This window comes from Myotis davidii, unplaced genomic scaffold (genome assembly GCF_000327345.1).
Source record: "Myotis davidii unplaced genomic scaffold, ASM32734v1 scaffold323, whole genome shotgun sequence".
Lineage (NCBI taxonomy): Eukaryota > Metazoa > Chordata > Mammalia > Chiroptera > Vespertilionidae > Myotis > Myotis davidii.
This window is the reverse complement of record NW_006295491.1, coordinates 5,156,905-5,177,312: the sequence shown is the minus strand read 5'-3', so window position 1 is coordinate 5,177,312 and position 20,408 is coordinate 5,156,905. Positions and strand designations below refer to the sequence as shown.

Genomic DNA, 20,408 nt, shown 5'->3' with positions numbered 1-20,408 from the left:
CCTGCTATGCCCTGCCCACACTCCTGAGCCAGGAAATTACGAGCATAATAAAATGGTGGTGGTTTGATACCGCTAAGCTTTGGAGAGGTCGTTATGCAGCAGTGCACAGAAGGAATGTCCCACTATTTCACTGAAAATGAATTTTTGTTTAGTGAATTCTGTTTCCCTGTTGACCTCCAGAGCAGTATTTTTTTAGGTGGGAAAGGGAATTTTTTTAAAGGTTATGTATTTAAAGAGCAACAACATGTTATCTGAATTTTTTCCCCCCACACAATAAAAAGTCTAAAAATGAAAATACAGCCCGGCCAGTGTAGCTAAGCGGTTAACATCGACCCAAGACCCAAGAGGTTGCCAGTTCGAATCCAGGACAGGGCACATGCCCAGGTTGTGGGCTCAATCTCCAGTAGGGGGCATGCAGGAGGCAGCTGATAGATGAAGTTTCTCTCTCATTGATGTTTCTATCTATCCCTCCCCCCCCCCCCCCCCCCCGTAAAAATCAATAAAAAATATTTAAAAACAGAAAATACAGTGCAGGGTGTGTAGGTGATTAATTATTCTCCCCACTTTGATAGCAATTGTAGAGCTTCAGCCACCTGGCTCAGAGTTCCACCTGCCCTGTCCTCTCTCTTTTCCCTCAACACACACAGTTGACTTATCCATGGGAATCTCTGGACTTTTTGGGAACTGGCTCAGTACTACTATAGTACCTGCATAGTATTTGTTTGTTTGTTTATATACATTTGCATAATAGGATATAGGAAAATGAGGTTAAAATGCCTGTAGGTGCTGTGGCTCTTAGTAAACTTCAGGGAGCTAATTACCACATTCTTCTACAAAAAAACTTCTGTGGAAGAATAAGGTTATAGTATTTTGGGAGCCAAAAAAGGATGGCTTTATTTTTTTGTGATTGTATTTGTGAAATGGTAACAGTTTACAAAGCCTTTTCATGTACATGCTAATATCTGACAGATTCTTTTTTTTTTTTTGGAAAGAGAAAACCAGAATAAAAGGAATGTTAAGATTCTGGAGATTACTCCCTAAATAGGGCATCCCTGTGGCGTATCAGCCATGCATTGCAAATGTAATGGGAACCCACAGAACCCAGAGTATGGCTGACTTGAAGTCGGGAAAGGAGAAAGCTCAGGTCTCAGCATGGTGCAGTGATCAGGAGGTGGGGAAAGGTTCTCTTGTCCTGCAGAAAAGGGGGCAGATCAGCTTGACGGGCTTGCTTCTGAGAAGAGGGAGTCGCTAGGCTCAAATAGTTTGGTGAATGAGGCCATCTTTTGGGATTTCATACGTAGTTTCTCTCATAGATTCATGAATCAACCCAGTCAAGCCCTTCAGCCAGTGTTTGGACATCTTTGCAATGACCCTGGTCTTACCTTGGAAAACTTTGAAGACATGAAGCTCATTATCTCCCAAATTAACCTGCCGAAGAGTTGTGTAACTTCACCAGTTCAGAAGGTCTTTCTCCCTCATATTCAGTTGACATATGCCTTATATTCTCAACCCATTAGCCCTGGTTTTAAGCTCTGGGACCCATACCAGGTGACTCCCTCTTCCACATGACAGTGTGTTTAGAATCTGAAAATTGGTACTGCGACCTGATGGATATCTCTTCTGGCCCTTTAGTTGTATGACTTTGTTTTGAACTTCTCACCATCAGATCATACTGTGTGATGTGATTTGCAATAAGAAATATATATTTGGTTCTTCATCCACAGTTCCTGGCTCGCAGCTCCCCAAACCCTTATAATTTCCTCAGCGATAAGAGCAAAGGGAGCATCTTCACTATATTTTGTCTCTTATCTTCAGTGCCTGAAAACACTTCAGATCCATAAAGGTGAATGAAATGGGCGTCTTAATATTCATGACAAGCTGCTTTCCACCACAACTGGGTTTAGATTAATAAGATAGCTTTGGAAGGCACCAAAAGTTGGGGCTTGTTGCCAGGGAAACCAACCCCGAATAGAAAATTGTAATTTTCAGCCCCACCCCTTAATTTGAGGGAGGCGGGATGGGTTGGAGGTAGAATCAGTCTCCAATGGGCAATAATGATTTAATCATTCCTGAGTAATGAAGCTCCATAAAAACCCAAGGACAGGGTTTGGAGAGCTTCTAGGTTGAGGAACCAGAGGCTTCTAAATGCTGCTGTGCCAGTCCCCAAACTCCACCAGGACAGAAGCTCACCCTGTATGTCTCTTCATTGGGCTGTCCATTCATATTCTCTGATATCCTTTGTTAAACCAGTTATCTAGTGAGGAGCTGGCTTTCATGAGGCCCATGAGCTGCTCTAGCAGGTTAATTGAACCCAAGGAGGAGGTTGCTGGAACCTCTGATTCACAGCCAGTTGATCAGAAGCACAGATAACAACTTGGGCTTGTGACTGGCATCTGAGCGGGGACAGTCTTGTGGGGACTGAGCACTTAACCTGTGGGATCTGATGCTATCTCTAGGTAGAGTGTCAGAGTTGTGTAGAACCTTGGGACACCCAGTTGTGTTGGATAATTGCTTGTTGGTGTGAAGAATCACGCTACTTGTTGGTGCTGGAGATTAGAATTTTCACATTCCACTGCAGACACTTCTGTTTCTCTGTGACTTTTGCCGCACAATAGAACGCAATGCCCTGTGTGGCTCAGTCAGTGAGGAGCGCAGTCGGGAGTAGCATCACCTTCCTTGCAGGTGTATTTAGTTCGTCCTGTCTAAGATGTCATCAGTTTACCAGTCGTGACAAGTGGTGGTGGCCTTACCGTCCACGTTGACTTTTTTCATGGCTCTTGCCGAAGCACACATTTTGCAAGCCGTCCTGCAGCTGCTTTCTAAACGTGTAGGTGCTGCACCATTCATCACTTTTGGAAATATGGGTCAGAGCTGGTCCCAGGCGAGGTGGGATCAGGTGAAGGAAGTCCTAACTTTGGCAGCTCAGATACAGCTACTCTACCTGCAAATCAGCGAGTCCCATGCTGACGTGTAAGTCCAAGAATGTAAACGTTAACCTTTTTAGATTTTATCTTCTTCAAAGGGCTTTGTTTGGTGTTTACCAAAATTTCTACAAGGAATATAAGTGTATTAGTTATCACTTTTGTAACGTGAATAAATTATAATTTTGGGGAAAAATTGTCAATAAAAAATGTAAACCAACCAAATTTTAGGAGCAGTGATTAAACGTGAAGGCTGATAACTATCCTGTGGGGTCATCGCTTATTTTCCAAAAGAAAAATGTCATCTTCCTTGAAAATTTCAAAAGATAATGAGTCCATTCTAAATGCGTTTACTTATATTCAGTTTAAAGTTTCATAGTTAACATTGAGGCAGGGTCCTGCTTTTCCTCATGGCTCGAGCTAGCCCTAGGTTGGGGAGGCCTCTCCCTGTGGGTCCCCAGGCCTTTGGGGACTGTAAATGGTAGGCTTCCTGTGTTGTGGTTCTCTGTGCTGGTATAGGACCGAGTGACTTCTAAGGGAGGCCTGAGTCCTGGAAAGAAGAAATGGAAAGGGGGAGAAGAAAAAGAACCTTGGGAGAAGTTGTTCACCCAAATTGAAGGATGAGGAGGAAAAGAAAAAAACAAAGGAATATCATGCATGGAGTATGTCTTCTAGTTGACATAGAATAGCTATATTTCTTTAATGGTTTTCTAGGCTTTGCCAAAATGCAAGCTTCGTTTGCTTGTTAGCAGAGGACATAGCAATGGAAACAATTCTAGCTCAGCATCAGCTCTTTATTCAGGGAAGGATACTTGTAGACATTTGGGTTATGAAAGTCAAAGCCACAGCTATGTTTGGGCAAGTGTTTTCTTCTGACTTTGGAAAGTGTATGCTTCATTTTCCAAACCTTTGCAGGTGCAAATTGATAAAATTGCACCCAGCGTGTTTAAAGGTTTGCACACCAGAAAACAACATTTTATAATTGGGGTTATATGTTCATCCCAAATATAAGAGTGATGTATGATGTAGCCTTGGGTTAATCGGGAGAGGTTCACCTTATGTCTGTTAGGGAGGATGTTATTTAGTGAGGAGTAGAAAAGTTACTTAGTGCCATTGGGTTCCCATTATACTATTACAGTTATGTATTCTTATTCCTCGGTGGTTGTTGTTTTTTAACATTAGAAAAACCAGGGCACTGAGAAACCAGTTACACCACAGTTAATGCCATTGAAAATACTCATGGTTTGGGGTAGGTAGTTCTGGGCTCATTTTAATTTTATAGTCTGGTTGATAAGTTGTCATTTATTGAAATCTTGAAGCCAGACACCAAAGTCTGGTATGTGTTACTCCATTGAATAGAGTGCCATAGAAATCAATGTGGTCTAACCCACTGGCACTTAGGAAAGGGTCTGAAATGTTTCCTGAAATTAAAGCTCAAAGTTTGAAAGAAAAAGAAAACCAGAAAGCCTACCAGTTTTGTAAATTCCAATAAGTACTCCTTTTGCTTTTCTTTCTTCTTCTTCATCTCCTTTTATTTTATTTTATTATAAGCCAAAATTGAAGTTGTTTTTTTTTAAAAAAAAAAAACACTCATTGTAAGTCAGGGCATAATCAAACCTGAACTTCTGGATGAATGACTGTTACAATGGGAATGTCTCCTGCCCCTTCCATTCTCCTGGGACGCAGTGGAACAAGATCCTATAACATGCTTCAGTGTCAGCTTCACAGGTCTCTGTGTCCAGGCTTGCATCAGATAATGCGTCTGAAAGCGCTTTGAAGAATTTCAACTATTGAGCAAAACTTCCCCTGATGAGAAAGTACATGCATAAAGTAGTCTGCTAGAAAGGGCCAGAGCCAGCAAGAGGGGAAATAGAAGTTGGCGTTGAGACCTTGGTCTGGGGGGAAAGCCACTAACTAGTGGTGTTAATATGAACAAATCTGTAATCATAGGGGCCTCAGTTTAGTCAACTGTGAAATAGAGGGGTTGGCTTAAGTGATAACTAGGCTAAGTTTCAGCTCTGAGGTCCTGAATTTTAATGAACCAGAACCAACATGAAAACTTAGTACATTTCCAGCACCAAGCCTGAACCCAACTGGTATTTTACTGTCAGTCCCCATTACCAAATCTAGTTAACTTTTCCATAAAAGACCCATATTTAGTCATGGGGCAGTGCGGATTCAGGAACAGATGGCTGGAGAGTTTTCAGAGCTCTCTGTGTGCTGTTCACATGGGGGCTAAACTCTGAAGTTACGTTGTGGATGGAGGTTGAGGCTGCCTTGGAGCTGAAAGTAATATTTGGCCATTTTGTAGTGACATGTTTTAGAAAGGAGATTGGAAATACTCTTTTTGTCCCTCCTTTCTATGTTAAAGGTTTACTAAGGCAAGTGTGTATTGATTTCCAGCTGCCTTCTGGTTACACCTCTGTCTGTTGTGTTAGATACAGCATCACCAAAGAGGATATAAAGTGAATGGGGTGTAATATGACTGGGTAACATCAGAGGCAGGGGAGTGTGGTGTCTAAGACATGCACACTAGAATCAGAAAATCTGGATTCAAATCTTCGTAGGTAAGACACTTGGTGTATGTCAGGCATATTGCAAGTATCCAGTGGGTGCAACTGTCATTATTCAAGATGACAGGAATATACAAGCATAGTTACGGTCTTCTCACCATAATGAAGACCAGTGAACTCTTCGGTAAAACATATTTTTTAAAAAAAGAATGACCTCATCCTCCTTAGTTTCTTTTAACCATAGTATTTATTCATTCAGCTGACTCAAATGTTGCAGGTTTGAATTGAGTACAAAGCCACACTTCCAGCCACATCCTTACTTCCTATTGTTTGCAAAGTATTTCTGGCAGAAGTGGCCCAGTCATCTCCACACGTGGCCCCCGGGAGCGGAGCAGAGGGACCTGGGGCGATATTTCTGTGTGTGGCTGAGTCCCATGGGCATTGGCATCCAGATTGTTGAATCTGAGGAATCTGTGACTCCGAACAGTGGTGCCAGACTTGTGTTTGCGCTCACACCCTGAGGAGACCTGAGTCAGCGCCTGCTTCCCTGACACACCTACGCGTGGGGTTTGTTTTTTGTCATTGGATTGTCTGGTTTGAGTTTTTCTTGTGTTATGAATACGTAGGAGCAGCGAGGGAACTTGCTACCCTGAAAAAGAATAAGTTTTGAGTAGACTTGATCTCTTGCTTCTTAGCGTTGGTTGAGATGAGTTCATCTGGCCTAGAACAAAGGTAACACAACACTGGGTCCTAGGGAAGTTAGGAGAGTCAAAAGATTTTGGCAAGAGACCTGAGTGGCAGAGGCATTTGTATCCACACAGTGGTTCTAGAATTGGGAAATCAATGTTATATTTATGGATGACACACTCTTCTCTCTCTCTCTCTCTCTCTCTCTCTCTCTCCCTCTCAAATCGATGAAAAATATATCCTAGGGTGAGGATTAACAACAAAAAATCTCCTAGCATTGAAGTGCAGAAATAAATACACAAAACAATTGTATGATTCTAGGTGACTTGGGAAATTTGAAAGATGTTCTTCTATTGCTTCTCTTGGCTCAGTGCTTGATGAATTTTGTTCCACAAATACTTTAGAATAACAACCTTTAGACTAACCAAACACTGAATTTGAGGAATATTTAAAATCTCAACAAATTAGTGCCTTTTCAAAACAGTGGCTGAATTGAGTAATGAAGGTCTGTGTCCACTTATATTATCACTAGAGGCCCAGTGCATGAAATTCGTGAAAGAGCAGGCCTTCCTTCCCCTGGCTGCCAGCACCAGCTTCCCTCTGGCACCCAGGACCCAGGCTTCCATTTGGCCACTGGCAGGCACCTGGGAACTGGGCTTCCCTCTGGCCGCTGGCAGGCACCCGAGACCCAGGCTTCCCTCACAGCCCCGGCTTTGTTCAGAAGGTTGCCCAGAAGGACATCCGGAAGGATGTCTGGTGTAATTAGCATGTTATGCTTTTATTATTATAGATGATGTGAGCATTTTACAAATACCAGTAACCACCATTTATTTCTGGTTACCATGTGCCAAGTGCTGTACTAAACACTTTATAAACATTATTTCATTTAATCCCTGAAATAATTTAAGACGTAGGTTTTATGGTCCTCATTACACAAATGAGAAAATGAGGTACTTAGTGTTTTAATATGTCCAAGCTTCCATAGCTAGGAAGACTTAAAAGCCAGGATAGTTCCTTCTCAAATTATCATCTTTGCTTTGCTACCACATAATCTGACTGATAGGTTAGTTCTTTGAAATGCAACATGACATAGAATTTCTTGAAGGAGTAGTTGGTCTTTAGAATCTTTGAAACATTTTAAGCCTAATCAAGATTTGGGAAGGTCCAAGGAATTGATTGCATATGTCCAGTGCCAATTTTTCTGAAATAATTTTTCTGGTGTTTTGATTTGGACTTTGATCCATCCAAGACAAGCATCGAATGCAGTGGAATGACATCTAAATGGGCAGTTTTCACCAGTGGCTACACAAAGAATCACCTGGGGAGTTTTAAAATGCAAACCCAAGAAAACAAAAAACTGGAAAGCCCAGTCCCCAATTCCCAGATATTCTTGTGTGTGTTTTTTCACCCCAGTTTTATTGAGATGTAATTGACAACATTGTACTAGTTTCAGGTGCACAACATAATTATTTGATATATGTGGATATTGAGATTAGTTAATCGTCAACATCACCTCACATAGTTACACATTTTTTAAAATTAATTCTTACCCCAGGATATTTTTCCATTGACTCTTTTTTTTTAGAGACAGAGAGAGAAATATCGATGTGAGAGAGACACGTCAATTGGTTGCCTCCTGCACACGCTCTGACCAGGGCTCGGCATTGAGCCTACAACTGAGGTATGTGCCCTTGACTGGGATCATAACTCAGGACCTCTCAATCTGTGGGCCCATGCTCTATCCACTGAGTCAAACAGGCTAGGGCCACCTTTTTTTCTTGTGATAAGAACTTTAAGATCTACTTTCTTAGCAACTTTAAAATATACAATATGCTAGTATTGTTAACTATAGTCACCATGCTGTAACTTATAACTGGAAGAAATTTGTACTTTGACCACCTTCACCCATTTTCCCCTCTCCCCACAGTGCCTGCCTCTGACAACCACCAGTCTGTTCCCTATTTTTTTTTTGAGGTTTTCTTTTTTTCTTTTCTTTTTTTTTTTTTTTAGATTCCACATGTAAGTGGATCATAAAATCTTTGTCTTTCTTTGTATGACTTATTTCACTTAACATAGTGACCTCGAGGTGCCTCCAGGTTGTTGTATTTGGCAGGAGTCACAATCCTGGGTCCTGTTGTGCTTGTAGTCCAACTCTGCAAATTGGGACCACCACCATGCCTCACTCCTCACTCTCTCATCCCACGCACCCAAGCCCCTTGAAGTGGTGGTGATGGTGGAAGAGGAAGAAGGCGGGGAAGGAGAAAGACCAAGAGGAGGGGGAGGAGAGGGAGAATTGGAATTAGAGGAGGAGGAGTTGGAATTGGAAGAGGAGGAATTGGAATTGAAGGATGAATTGGAATTGGAGGAGTAGGAATTGGAATTGAAGGAGGAATTGGAATCTGAAGGAGTGATTGGAATTGGAGGAGGAGGAATTGCAGGAGGAAAAATTGTCACCGTTTGCACCATTCCAGTCTGGTGATCTTCAAGGAAGTTCTGGTTGGAAGTTGATCAGCTCTGCAGTGCCAGTTCTTGGGATACAACTTTTCTACGATTTATTTAGGTTTTGGCTCTTTGCTTTGTTTGGTTTCCTAGTCCAGTAACATCTGAGAGGCTTTTGTTATATTTGTTAAGATCAAACATAAGTAAGTCAAGGGGCTATTTCAAATGTTGGTCACACACAAGTGCTGTTTTATTTCAGTGGAATTAAGTTTTCCCATCTTCTCTTGCCTTCAACCTACTCTATTCAACCTAACTTGTCACCTGTTCGTTTATATTGGCATATAATAGTTTTTAGATGAGGACTTTTAGACCCTATGATTGTAACTTAGATACGGTTGTCTGTTATTAAATATGATACCAATATGTGATACCCTCACTCATACACACAGGTCATATGGCTGTTTGTGTTCAAATGCACAAATATAATTTCCTTGCAACAGTGGCACTTTTCACACCGTGCCTTTTATCATTTTACTAGAGGCCCGATGCATGAAAATTCGTGCAAGAGTAGGCCTTCCTTCCCGTCTGCCGGCATTCTGCCGGCACCAGCTTCCCTCTGGTACCCGGGATCCGGCTTGCCCCTGAGCCCAGGCACCGGCTTCCCTCTGGCACCGGGGACCTGGGCTTCCCTCCTCCGGCCACCAGTGGACATCAAGGACCCGGGCTGGCTTCCCTCTGGCCCCGGCTTTGTCAGGAAAAACATCTAGAATGACATCGGAATGACGTCTGGTCTAAGTAGCATATTACCCTTTTATTATTATAGATATTTATGTTTTGTTGAACGGTAGCTGGCTTTCTTCCCTTTTCTTGCTTCCACTTGAGGAACATCAGCTCTCTAAGGATGCCGTGTAGGTTAGCTTGTTGTCTTTAAATATTTTATTTTATAACTTTACTGAAGGCCGAAGGATCTTCAGTGTTTTGGGGGGACAGGAAGCCTCTGAACTCAGTTCTCAGCAGCCATGAAAGCTCTGTTAGAAGTCACCTGTATGACATACTTCCCTTTATGGCACAAATTGCTTTGTCTTGCTGATATATGAATGTCACTGTGGATAATCAAGGTGCTAATATTCTAGGTTTCATAAGTGGAGGGGGAATTATTAAGAGGAGTTGGAGAGAATTTAAGTGAATTGATAAGATCTATAAAACAGTTTATGAAAAATGTATGTGGGAATCTGAAAGGTAATTTCATAAGCACCAGCTATTTTTAAACATGTAAAAAATATTTGCAGTCCTATGTTTTTGTTTGTGTAGTTTGAAATTTTGAGACAAGCTTTTTGGCATAAATATAACCCTGTGTGAAATGTAAGGGGATATTTGTTCTTAATAATTTTTTCTGGCTACTTTTTTTATGGGTGAAGAGCTGTGGTATTGTCTACAGCTGGTAAAGATAATTATAGTTGTTTAGTTTGGGGATTAATTTATTTTGAAATGTAATGATTTGATATTACTTTGACTTAATTTTAATGAGAAATTTTATTTAGAAAGACTTACGACTTATACCCAAAACTTGAAGGAATGGATTTTTGGCTGCATCCTGTTTTGGATGAGCTCCAGATCAAATGTTGTTTGGTGCTGGTTTACTGTTGGAGTACACAAGTTTCTGTTCAGGGGAAACAATTAATGTCCTTTGCACTTTGGTGGCAGATTTTTCGGACGCTGCCTGATGCCACACCCCCTGAATCAGTCTCCCAGTCACCCCCAAATGCTCCACCAAGACAATCGAAGAGACAAGGCCAGAGGACCAAGAGACCTGTGGCTGTGTATAATCTCTGTCTTCAGCTGGAAGATGGTAAGATGTTCATTATATTTTTCTGCTTGACAGCATGTTGAGAATATGGCATATCATATGTCCTCTGGAAAGGCCATGGTTTTCCATTCTGTGTATGGTTGTGTTATTTTTTTTTAAATGATTTTTTAGAGAGAGATGGAGGGTGGGGAGACACACAGAGAGAAAGAGAAACACTGATTTGTTGGTCCACTTATTTATGCATTCATTGGTTGATTCTTGAATGTGCCCTGACTGGGGATTGAACCAGCAATATTGGTGTCTGGGGATGACGCTCTGACCAACTGAGCTACCCAGCCAGGGCCATTCTTTGTGTTTCAATTTCTTTTTCCCTGAAGATTTTTCTGAGATTAACAGGGAGGGTAATGCTTTCCTGTCTGGGAGAGAAGTAAGTTTCAGTTTTGTGTTTGTCTTTGTTATGCATGGTTCTTTTTATATTTTTAAAAGACAGCTTAACTTTCTTTTTTGGGAGACTTGTGTGACCTCCTGTGAGGTTATATAATCCTGAGACAAATGGAAGGGGAACTAAAATTAAAGCAGATCTTTTATGAGAGAAGTCTGATGTTAAATGCATTTATATTGAAGGCACAGTTCACCGCAGCCCTGGGGTTATGGCTTATGCACCTTACTTGCTCCATGTTTCTGCCTTTCTCATAAGGCAGGTATCTGATCGTATGGCAGGAGTGGCAGATTGACCTGTTTTTAGGGGCTAGGCTGAGTGAACTGAGCTGCAATCGGATTCTGGCAAATGTAAGTTCTCAAGTCCCACTTGGGCTATGATGTTCTGGCTGATTATTTTTTTTAATTCTTTTTTCCATTGTTTTTTGTTTTGTTTTTTTTTGAGAGAATGGAAAGAAGGGGAAGAGACAAAAAGAGAGAGGCACATTGATTGGTTGCCTCTCCCACACATCCCAACAGGGGTGGGAGACGGAGCCTGCAATTAAGTTACGCGTCCTTGATGGGGAATCGAACCCATGATCCTTCAGGTTGACACTCTAACCACTGAGCAAATGGGGTAGGGCCAGGCTAATTCTTGTCATGTAATCATGTTGTCTCAATGTTGCCAGATTGTCTAGTTGTTTTTTTTAAGAGAGAGTGGAAGGGAGAGGGTGAGTGGAGAGGAGAGAGAGAGAGAGAGAGAGAGAGAGAGAGAGAGAGAGAAACAGAAACATCTATGAGAGAGACACATTGATTAGTTACCTCCTGTGCACACCCTGACCTGCAACCCAGGTATGTGCCTTTGACCAAAAATCAAACCCTCAACCCTCCAGTGGGCAGGCCGACACTAACCGCCTTGCAACACTGGCCAGATTGCCTAGTTTTTACAGAGAGTCTGGAAATTTGAATTTTAAACATGAATTCCTGCAAAACAAGATGGTGAGCCAGGTAGAGAACACCAATTGCTGATTTGTAGCCATATGGTTATGGATGTGGAGAAGGCAATGATCATGGTCTCAAAAGCCTGTGTTTTCAGTGTGCCTGTCTGCAATTGTGACTTTTGTTGTGGGACTTCACCCCTGCTGAGGACATTTTCTGATTTTGAAATTAGTCTTCATTTGTCTTCCTCTTCTCATCCTCTTTGTTTTTGGCATCTTTCATTTATTATTCTTGAAAGCTACAGAAGTTATATTGGTTTGGCAGTGTGGGATTATTGTCAAAGAGAGGAAGGGAATGAAGATAGAAACCAATACAGCATCTTTATCATAAGCAGCTATGTAATCAAATGTCTAGGTCAGTGGTCGGCAAACTCATTTAGTCAACAGAGCCAAATATCAACAGTACTTCTTTAAAATAGACTCGCCCAGGCCGAAAACCGACTTCTGCACATGGGCCATGAAGTTTCAATCGCACTGTATGTGCGCCCACATGTGGTATTTTGTGGAAGAGCCACACTCAAGGGACCAAAGAGCTGCATGTGGCTCGCAAGCCGCAGTTTGCCGACCATGGGTCTAGGTTGTTAATATCCAAAGATCTGTGCAAGCAAGTGACAGTGTCTTCAACTCAGCTGACTTGGGGGTGTCTACAGAAGGTCTCAGATTGCTTCCTATAATAACATTGGGGGCTATGAGGTTTTTAAAGATTTTTAAAATTTTAAAGATTTCTAATTTTTATGGGTGATTTTATTCTTAAAAAATTAAATTTATTGAGGTGACATTGGTTAATAACATTATAGGTTTCAAGTGTATAGTTCTATACTACAACATCTGCATGTTGCATTATGTGCCCACCACCTCAAGTTAAATCTCCTTGTCATCATATATTTGATCCCCTTTACTACTCTCCCACCCCCATTACCTTCTGGTAACCACCATACTGTTGTCTGTCTTATTTGTTCATTTGTTGCTTTCAGTTTTATATCTCACACATGAATGAAGTCGTATGGCTATTGCCTTTTCTGTATGACTTATTTCGCTTAGCATGATATTCTCCATATCCATCCATGTTGTCACAAATTGCAGTATTTCATCTTTTCTTATGATTGAGTATTATTACTTGCCTTTTTGATAATAGCCAGCCATTCTCACAGGTGTGAATTGGTGTCACTTTGTAGTTTTGATTTGCATTTTCCCGAATAGCTAGTGAAGTTGAGCAATTTTTTTATAGTTTGTTGGCCATTTGTATGCCTTCTTGGGAAAAGTGTCTGTTCTGGTCCTCTGCCTATTTTTTAATTAGACTATTTATTTTTGTTGTTGAATTATACGAGTTCTTTATATATTTTGGATATTAGCCCCTTATCACAGGTGTTGTTTGCAATACCTTCTCCCATTCGGTTGGTTGTCTTTTTGTTGTTGAAAGGTTCTTTTTTCTATGCAGAAGGTTTTTAGTTTGATATAGTCCCATTCATTAATTTTTGCTTTACTTCCCTTGCCAAATTCATAAAATCCTCTCTTAAGACCAAGGTCTGTAAATTTAGTACCTGTATTTTCTCCTATGTGATTTATTGTTTCACGTCTTATATTTAGGTCTTTGATCCATTTTGAGTTAATTTTTGTATATGGTGACACAGAGCAGACGAGTTTCATTCTTTTGCATGTGGCTTTCCAATTTTCCCAGCACCATTTATTGAAGAAGCGTTTCTTTTTTTTTCATTGTGTTTTTGGCTCCTTTGTAGAGATTTTTTTCTTGCCCATAAATGTTTAATCTTTATTGGGGGCTTGTTTAAGACATATTTCATATGATACAAATATTAGTTTTACAGTCAGATCCTTGTTTTCCAGAAGAGGGGCATGAATCTGTAATTCCAGAGCTTTCTTTTAGACATTAGTTTCAACTTCTGAACCCACCTAACCTTTTTGTTCTCTCTCTTTTTCTCACTTTCATTCTCTTTCAGTAGAGTTGCTAATAAGGAGTAAAACTGGTTGAAATTGCACCTTTTCTTATACCTCACTTGTTCTCAGGTGGAAGTATTAATAAAGACTGAAAGAAGCAAATGTTGAGAAGTAAAGGGAGGAAAAATCAAGAAGCCATTGATAATATGTGCATTGACTCAAACTGAATAGACCGTATTTCATTAAGGAAATGACCAAAGAGGGACCTTTTGTCTTAGAATTACATCTACTTTTTTTGACATTTTTAGGACTTTAATCATAATATTCAATCACAGCTTCATAGTATATTAATCTTTTGATCTTTGGATTGCTAAGTGATTATTAAAGGGTAAGAAATTGTTGAAGTGGTATTCAGAACATCTTTTATGGGAATATTGAAGATGGTTTGCTACAATATTTAGGTTATATAATAATTAAACATTATTTGATTGTAAGGGAAAAGAGATCGTCAGATATTCAGTTCTCTAGTCTGTTTTTATGTTCATCATTTATATGATGTTTTAGTCTACATTTTGTACTTTAGAACTTTACATTAATTATTCTTGATTGTAGCCTTAGATTTTTTTTTTTGAAAGTTGTCAGAATAAGGAAAGCTCGTGATTTTGGTCATGGAGTACTTTTATTTTACCTTAGAGGTCATAAGATCAAGCAATTAAAACTATTATTTACATCCCCCCCCCCAATTATTTGTTACATTTAAGTTGTGTGAAAAAAAAATTTTTTTTGGAGAGACCAAAATAGGGGTATGTTTGGCATATTCTAAAAAATGGGAAATAAATGAAGAGAAGTGGTGTATATGCTTTTGAAAGGAAGCATACAGGGAAAGGATGCTAAAAGACTATGTTATTGAATATGACTCAGCATACTGAAAACTCTACCCCTTCAAAAAAACATGTATTCTTATCACTAGAACTTAAATGATGTTGTTTTTGTAGCCTGAGTCATCTAATGTCAACTCTACTTGAAGGTTTCAAAAAGTTTAATCTTTTATTGTATTTGTTAAAATTGATAGTAGTAGAATTACTTTCCATGTATAGTTTGGTTGATTATTTTTCCAAATGTTTTAGTTTATATCAGTCTGGTAGAAAATTTAAATGCAAATATGTCCTCTCTTCCCTGATGCCTTCCCCCCCCGCCCCCCGCCGCCGCCACATATATTCACTGTAGTATAAGGTAAATTCAATTTAATAAAATCCAGAACAAATAATTCTTATTTAAAACTTTGGTAGATTATCTGCCAAGATTCAGGAACCTAGAGTGGATAACTGGGAATTTTCTCAGCACTAGGATTTGGTCACAGATTTGGTATTTGAGAGAAGTGGTTTGTGGTGTGTTATTTCATCTTCTACTTTGGTAGGGTATGAGACTGTGAGGTACCAAATAGGCAACCCTGTGCAACACTCAGTTGGTTTCAGTTTAACATCCGAAGGATCAAAAGGTCATTATTTGCAAAGATTCAGCAAGCCTATTAGCATGAGTCTGGAATCAGAGAATCCAAACTGGTGTGAAGTAGGAGAGAAACTCTGCTTTAGACATGACTTTTATTATGTCATATTAACCCCACTGCACCCTCCATTGAGAGGTGATCAGTTTAATTGACCATACTTAGTATCTTTACTTTGATAAAGACTTTAATTGGCTTTAGCACATTTAGCCATTCCACATATACAGCGCTCATTATTCATCTTTGTAATATATGACTAAGACTTTAAAATTCTAGGTACTTGCCTATGGATCTTTGTTGATTATTATGGTCTTAAAAGGATATAGTATCTAGCTAGATTTCTTTACATAGAGCAGCTATTAAATATTCACTGAAATTCTTGTCTTTCATTATTTTGTAGAAGCTGTATTCATTTTTACGTAGCATTGAATAATCTCACAAACTTCAAAGCTGAGTTGATTTGTCTACGTCAGTTGTGAAATATCATAATATGAGGTAGACCTCTGTCTGCTAAAAAAGAAGATGCAAAGCCGAAGGTTGCTTTCATTTCATTCTGAAGTTACCTTGTTGTGTTTTTATTTCTCTTGAGCTGGTAGTGAAGCAACCCTGAAAATGTTCAGTGTATGTTGTGTCTTTGTTCACTCCAAATTTGTCCTTACTGCTGCTATGCAGAGAGGCTTGTGTTCATTGTAATGCCCCCAATACGAGGAAAGCTCATGAGGCTCGGTGAGGTTTATTCTTTGTTATTTTTCATTCAAGGCAGAAACTTTTTTTTTTAAAGAAGTTTTTGGAAGTGAAAGAGAATATTACGATCTGAATTTTGACTAAACTCTCCCTTCTTTTATACTAGCTTTAATTTTAAAAAGAACTAGGCAGTCACAGGACTTGTTCTCATTTGTATCTGCTTGGGTCATTATGTACTCTGTGCCCATCTTTTTAAATACATGATGGAGCAGTTTATTTATTTAGGCATTGTCAAAATATGATTTATAGTGAATCAAAACCAAACTCCTCTTGCAACTCAACTGGCAGGATCTCAGCTATTTTAGAGTGGGCCTGACTTGGGTACCGTTGGGTTGGCACTTTCCCACCCTAATCTCGGAGGTGCTAACTGCGGCACGTTCTGTTGAACATGTGTTATTGTAGCGCTGCAGCGGCGGATGCTGAGCCTTATAAGCAAAAATGTGAACATGCACCTGTCAATGTGCAGTGAAGCATGATCATCCTCCGTCTGTCCCGAGGAGGAACATGTCCTGATAGGGATCAGTCTCTGAAACCAGAGCAGGACAAATGTTGTCTGTAGGAGTCAGTGAGGCCACGGTAACAGGCTGGGTACTCACTAATCTCAGTTCCCCAGATCTTTAGAAATTGCCTTCCTGAAAACATGCTTTTGTAAGTGAATTGCAACTACCCTGTCCTCCCCAAAATGTTACCAGGACACTTACGTATGAGAAGGACCACTTTAAAACCATTGTCGACATGGATTTTTAGTGACACATGCTATAGCGATGGATGTTTCCTTTTAGACATATCTCATCCTCTTGACACAGAATTATAATCAACCCAAGTACCCAGACACAAGCATATCTTAGTTTTAAGCTTGGTAATCTTCAGATTCTTATCTTTTTTTTTTTTTTTTTGCATGACACTTCAAAGGTGGGCTCTGGGTAATAACTTTCTGAGTGCTAAGACCTCTTGCAATGTTATGATTCCTTGACATGGAATTACTGTGTTGTGAAATGAAGTCTAAGACCAGGTTTGAATCAATGACAGTATATGTAGACAGATTATTTCTTAACTCGATTTTACAATGTTGAGATCAATGGGTTGGAAAAGGCACTCAGAAATTTCAGGGCTGGAATTGAGTTGTGGTGTGCCCCCATACATCATGGGAGCCACCTCCCCTGCACCGCCCTCCCTCAGGAACCTTCCAGAACACCAGCCCCTCAACGTTAGTGACAAAGCACAAGGCAACTTGTTATATGACTTCCTGTGTAATCTTCACTCCACTTCTGCGTGGGATGAACATTTCCCCCTTTCTCTGGAGGGGGGAAGAGAAAGTGTATTTGACGCCTTTATAAAGCACATAGCTGCTTCTGTGGTGAAAATAAGTTCATGGCAGGTAACTGGGATTTATAGGAGAGAGAGAAATTCTTTAAAGCTCGTCTCCCTGCAGTGTGGGTTTTTTTCTTCACTTCTAATAGCTTGTATTTTAATTTCTAGTTCTGAATGCAGGCAGCTGTCACTCTCTTTATAGCCCTCTTTGAAACTCTTACGGCGTAGGAGGTAGCCAGGCTGTCTAAGAAACATCTTTTCAAACCAACCGAAGTATTGTTTATCCTGAACGAAATAGAATTTTTAAAGGCTGTCAAGAGTGACTGATTTGAAACATTCTCTTTGGTAGCCAGGAAGATAAGCAGAAATCTTGGAGAAGATGTTATCTCAGCGTGGCCAATTCCAAGTGGGACGAATTAAAGCAGAGCCCTAGTAAGAAGGGTATGGAGTCCCTCTTGCTTGAGTTGACATGAAAAGACTCTATTGGCACCATGTTGAGAAAGGGTAGCACTTGCTGCTTAGCCATTTCCTGTTTGAGCAGTATGTCTTTCCCCTTCTACCTGGGCTGCTCTTTCAGAATCACGTTTTCCTAGCATTTTGGGGAGCCTCTATCCCTGGAAATACTTAGGCAGCGAAGAATTTTATTGAATGGTAGAATTATTTGTGGTTAAGTTTGGATTCAGACTAACCTGGATTTAAATCTCTGTCACTTCTTTCTGTCTTTTATGATCTCGACAAATTCTCCTCTACGCCTCATGAGTTTGGGGCAATAAAATTTTATGTGTTTTTTTGCCAAGAACAAATGTGTTAATGGCTATACACCATCCAGGTAGTAAATCCTCCAGAATTTTAGCTTCTATTTTCCTGAGGGCCTGATGTATGAAGCAGAGGGCTTAAACATACACTTTCATAAAAATGAAACTGAGTCTTTTGGTTTCTGTCCAGTGTAATAAATAGGTTCATTGGTCACTAGTGTCTTAATCTGCGGATTGATAGTATTTAGCATTCTCTTCTTAAAATGTATTTTTCTTGCTTTCAGAGAGGAAGGGAGAGGGAGAGAGAGAGATAGAAACATCAATGATGAGAGAGAATCATTGATCGACTGCCTCTTGCACACCCCACACCGGGGATTGAGCCTGCACCCCAGGCATGTGCACTGACCAGGAATCATCCGTGATCTCCTGGTTCATAGGTCACTGGCCGGGCAGTAATTAACATTCTTATGTGAGAAGAATAGTGGGGGAGGAGGATAGGTAAATGGCTAGGAGTCCAGTAGCCTTCATCGTCTCCCTGGGCTGGAGTCTGTTCCCAGCGCTTGTCCTAAATTTCCTGGGCTGTCACAGTGTCAGCCTCCCTCAGAAGTTTATGGAAGATGGTATCTGATTAACTTTTTGTTTCCTAAGCATAATAGTACATGGTTGTTATCTCTTTTGTTTCTTTATGTGGGCAGAAGTCTCAGTCTGTAAATAATGCCTCTGGTCTGGGATTACGATATAAAAATGCTCTCTGCTTTATAGAGGAGAGCAATTTGCTTTGACTTCTGTTGACATTGCAACCGAACCTGTCTTATTCATCTTATAATTGAATTGCTACAGACTTCAGTCAGCCTTCCCAAGAAGTAGAGGTGGTTCTTGGAGTTGTAACCTAAGCCTGTTAGCGGCTGCTCTGACGTTCTGACAGAATCTGTTTTTATGCCATGTGATTATAATGCAGCTAATTCCCTCCTCAGCTCTTTCTAGAGTACACTTTTGGCGTATCTTAGCTATCCAATAGCTCAGTGGTTCTCAACCTTCCTAATGCTGTGACCTTTTAATACAGTTCCTCATGTTGTGGTGACCCCCAATTTCATTGTTACAAATTGAACATAATTAAAGCATAGTGATTAATCACAAAAACAATATGTAATTATATATGCGTTTTCCGATGGTCTTAGGCGACCCCTGTGAAAGGGTCGTTCGACCCCCAAAGGAGTCGCAACCCACAGGTTGAGAACCGCTGCAATAGCTTTTGGGGGCTAGCATTATGCTTAATTTTTTAAACCTTTAGACAATAGAAAAAAAAATCTGCAGTATCCTTTTATGGCAATATCATTACATCTTTTCATGTCTTAATGAGACATGCTAATTTCTAGTTCAGGAGTTGCCTTTTCTCTTATTCAGATTTATTTTGGGGGGAGGGGGATGCATATCTATATGTAGTTTTGTTTTTGTGGTTTTGCAATTGAGGTGAGAGGTTCCATGGAGAGTCACATTTCCCTTTTGCAGTAGTGATTTCAGCTGGAGAAATTGTATTATCTGATTCAATTAGTCTCATCTAGCCACTGCCTGTCATGGATCTGCCTGTTACTTAGTTTCCTCATGATCGTCTTGTTTGACGAGGGCAGAATGGAATGAGAGGAACTGGGGCATCTTGCCCCCCACCCAGCACATATAGCTTTAACTTGCAGTGGAACCGAGAATGGGGCTAAGTGGGACTTTAGGAACCTTTCCTTCCACTCAGCAATTATAACCTGTCTCTCATGCACCTCCCACTGCTGAGAAACACAATTAGCTTTCTTTCCTTAATGGGCAGTTGGCAGGATAATTTCTCGTACCCCCTGCCCCTTTCCCTAATGTAAAACTTAGGGATGATTTTCTGATCAAAGTGTTGTTTTTTTTAACAGTCATCATTTACCACCTACTGTTCTATGGAAGTAAAGAATTCCCTTTGAGTGGTAGTGTTGGTTTTGCCCTTTAAAGAGAGGTACCAATTACATTAGCAATTCAAAAGCTCACTTTTAAAGTCAAACTTTGAGTTCCCTAACCTATCTTTATTATTCTAATTAGTTTAAGGAAGGAACTAACTTCTCTTCTCTCCTCCCCCCCCCCTTTCCCCTTCCCCTTCCGTGTATACTTCTTCATTTATGAGAAACTAATGTACAATATACTATGATATAAATCTTCTGGGCTATGTTTTGAGAAGGATAAGAATAGATTTTTGGCCTAAAAATATATCAACTTTAATTTTTGTCTTACTTAGGATTTTATTTTTTCTTCTATAGATCTTACCTGTTTAATACCACCATCTGTTTAATGCCACCATGGATAGTGCTGCTGCTGCTGCTGCTGCTGCTGCTTCTTCTTCTTCTTCTTCTTCTTCTTCTTCTTCTTCTTCTTCTTCTTTTGTTAATCCTCA

At 40.2% G+C, this 20,408-nt stretch overlaps 1 protein-coding gene across 1 annotated transcript in view; it reads left to right on the top strand.

Moving 5' to 3' along the window:
- The window catches only part of ARHGAP10 (Rho GTPase activating protein 10), a 253,405-nt gene that overhangs the window by 202,742 nt on the left and 30,255 nt on the right, over positions 1-20,408 (top strand). The window contains exon 18 of the mRNA XM_006770153.2: positions 10,265-10,409. Coding sequence (XP_006770216.1) covers positions 10,265-10,409 — 145 coding nt within the window. The remainder of the gene's footprint in view (positions 1-10,264; positions 10,410-20,408) is intronic.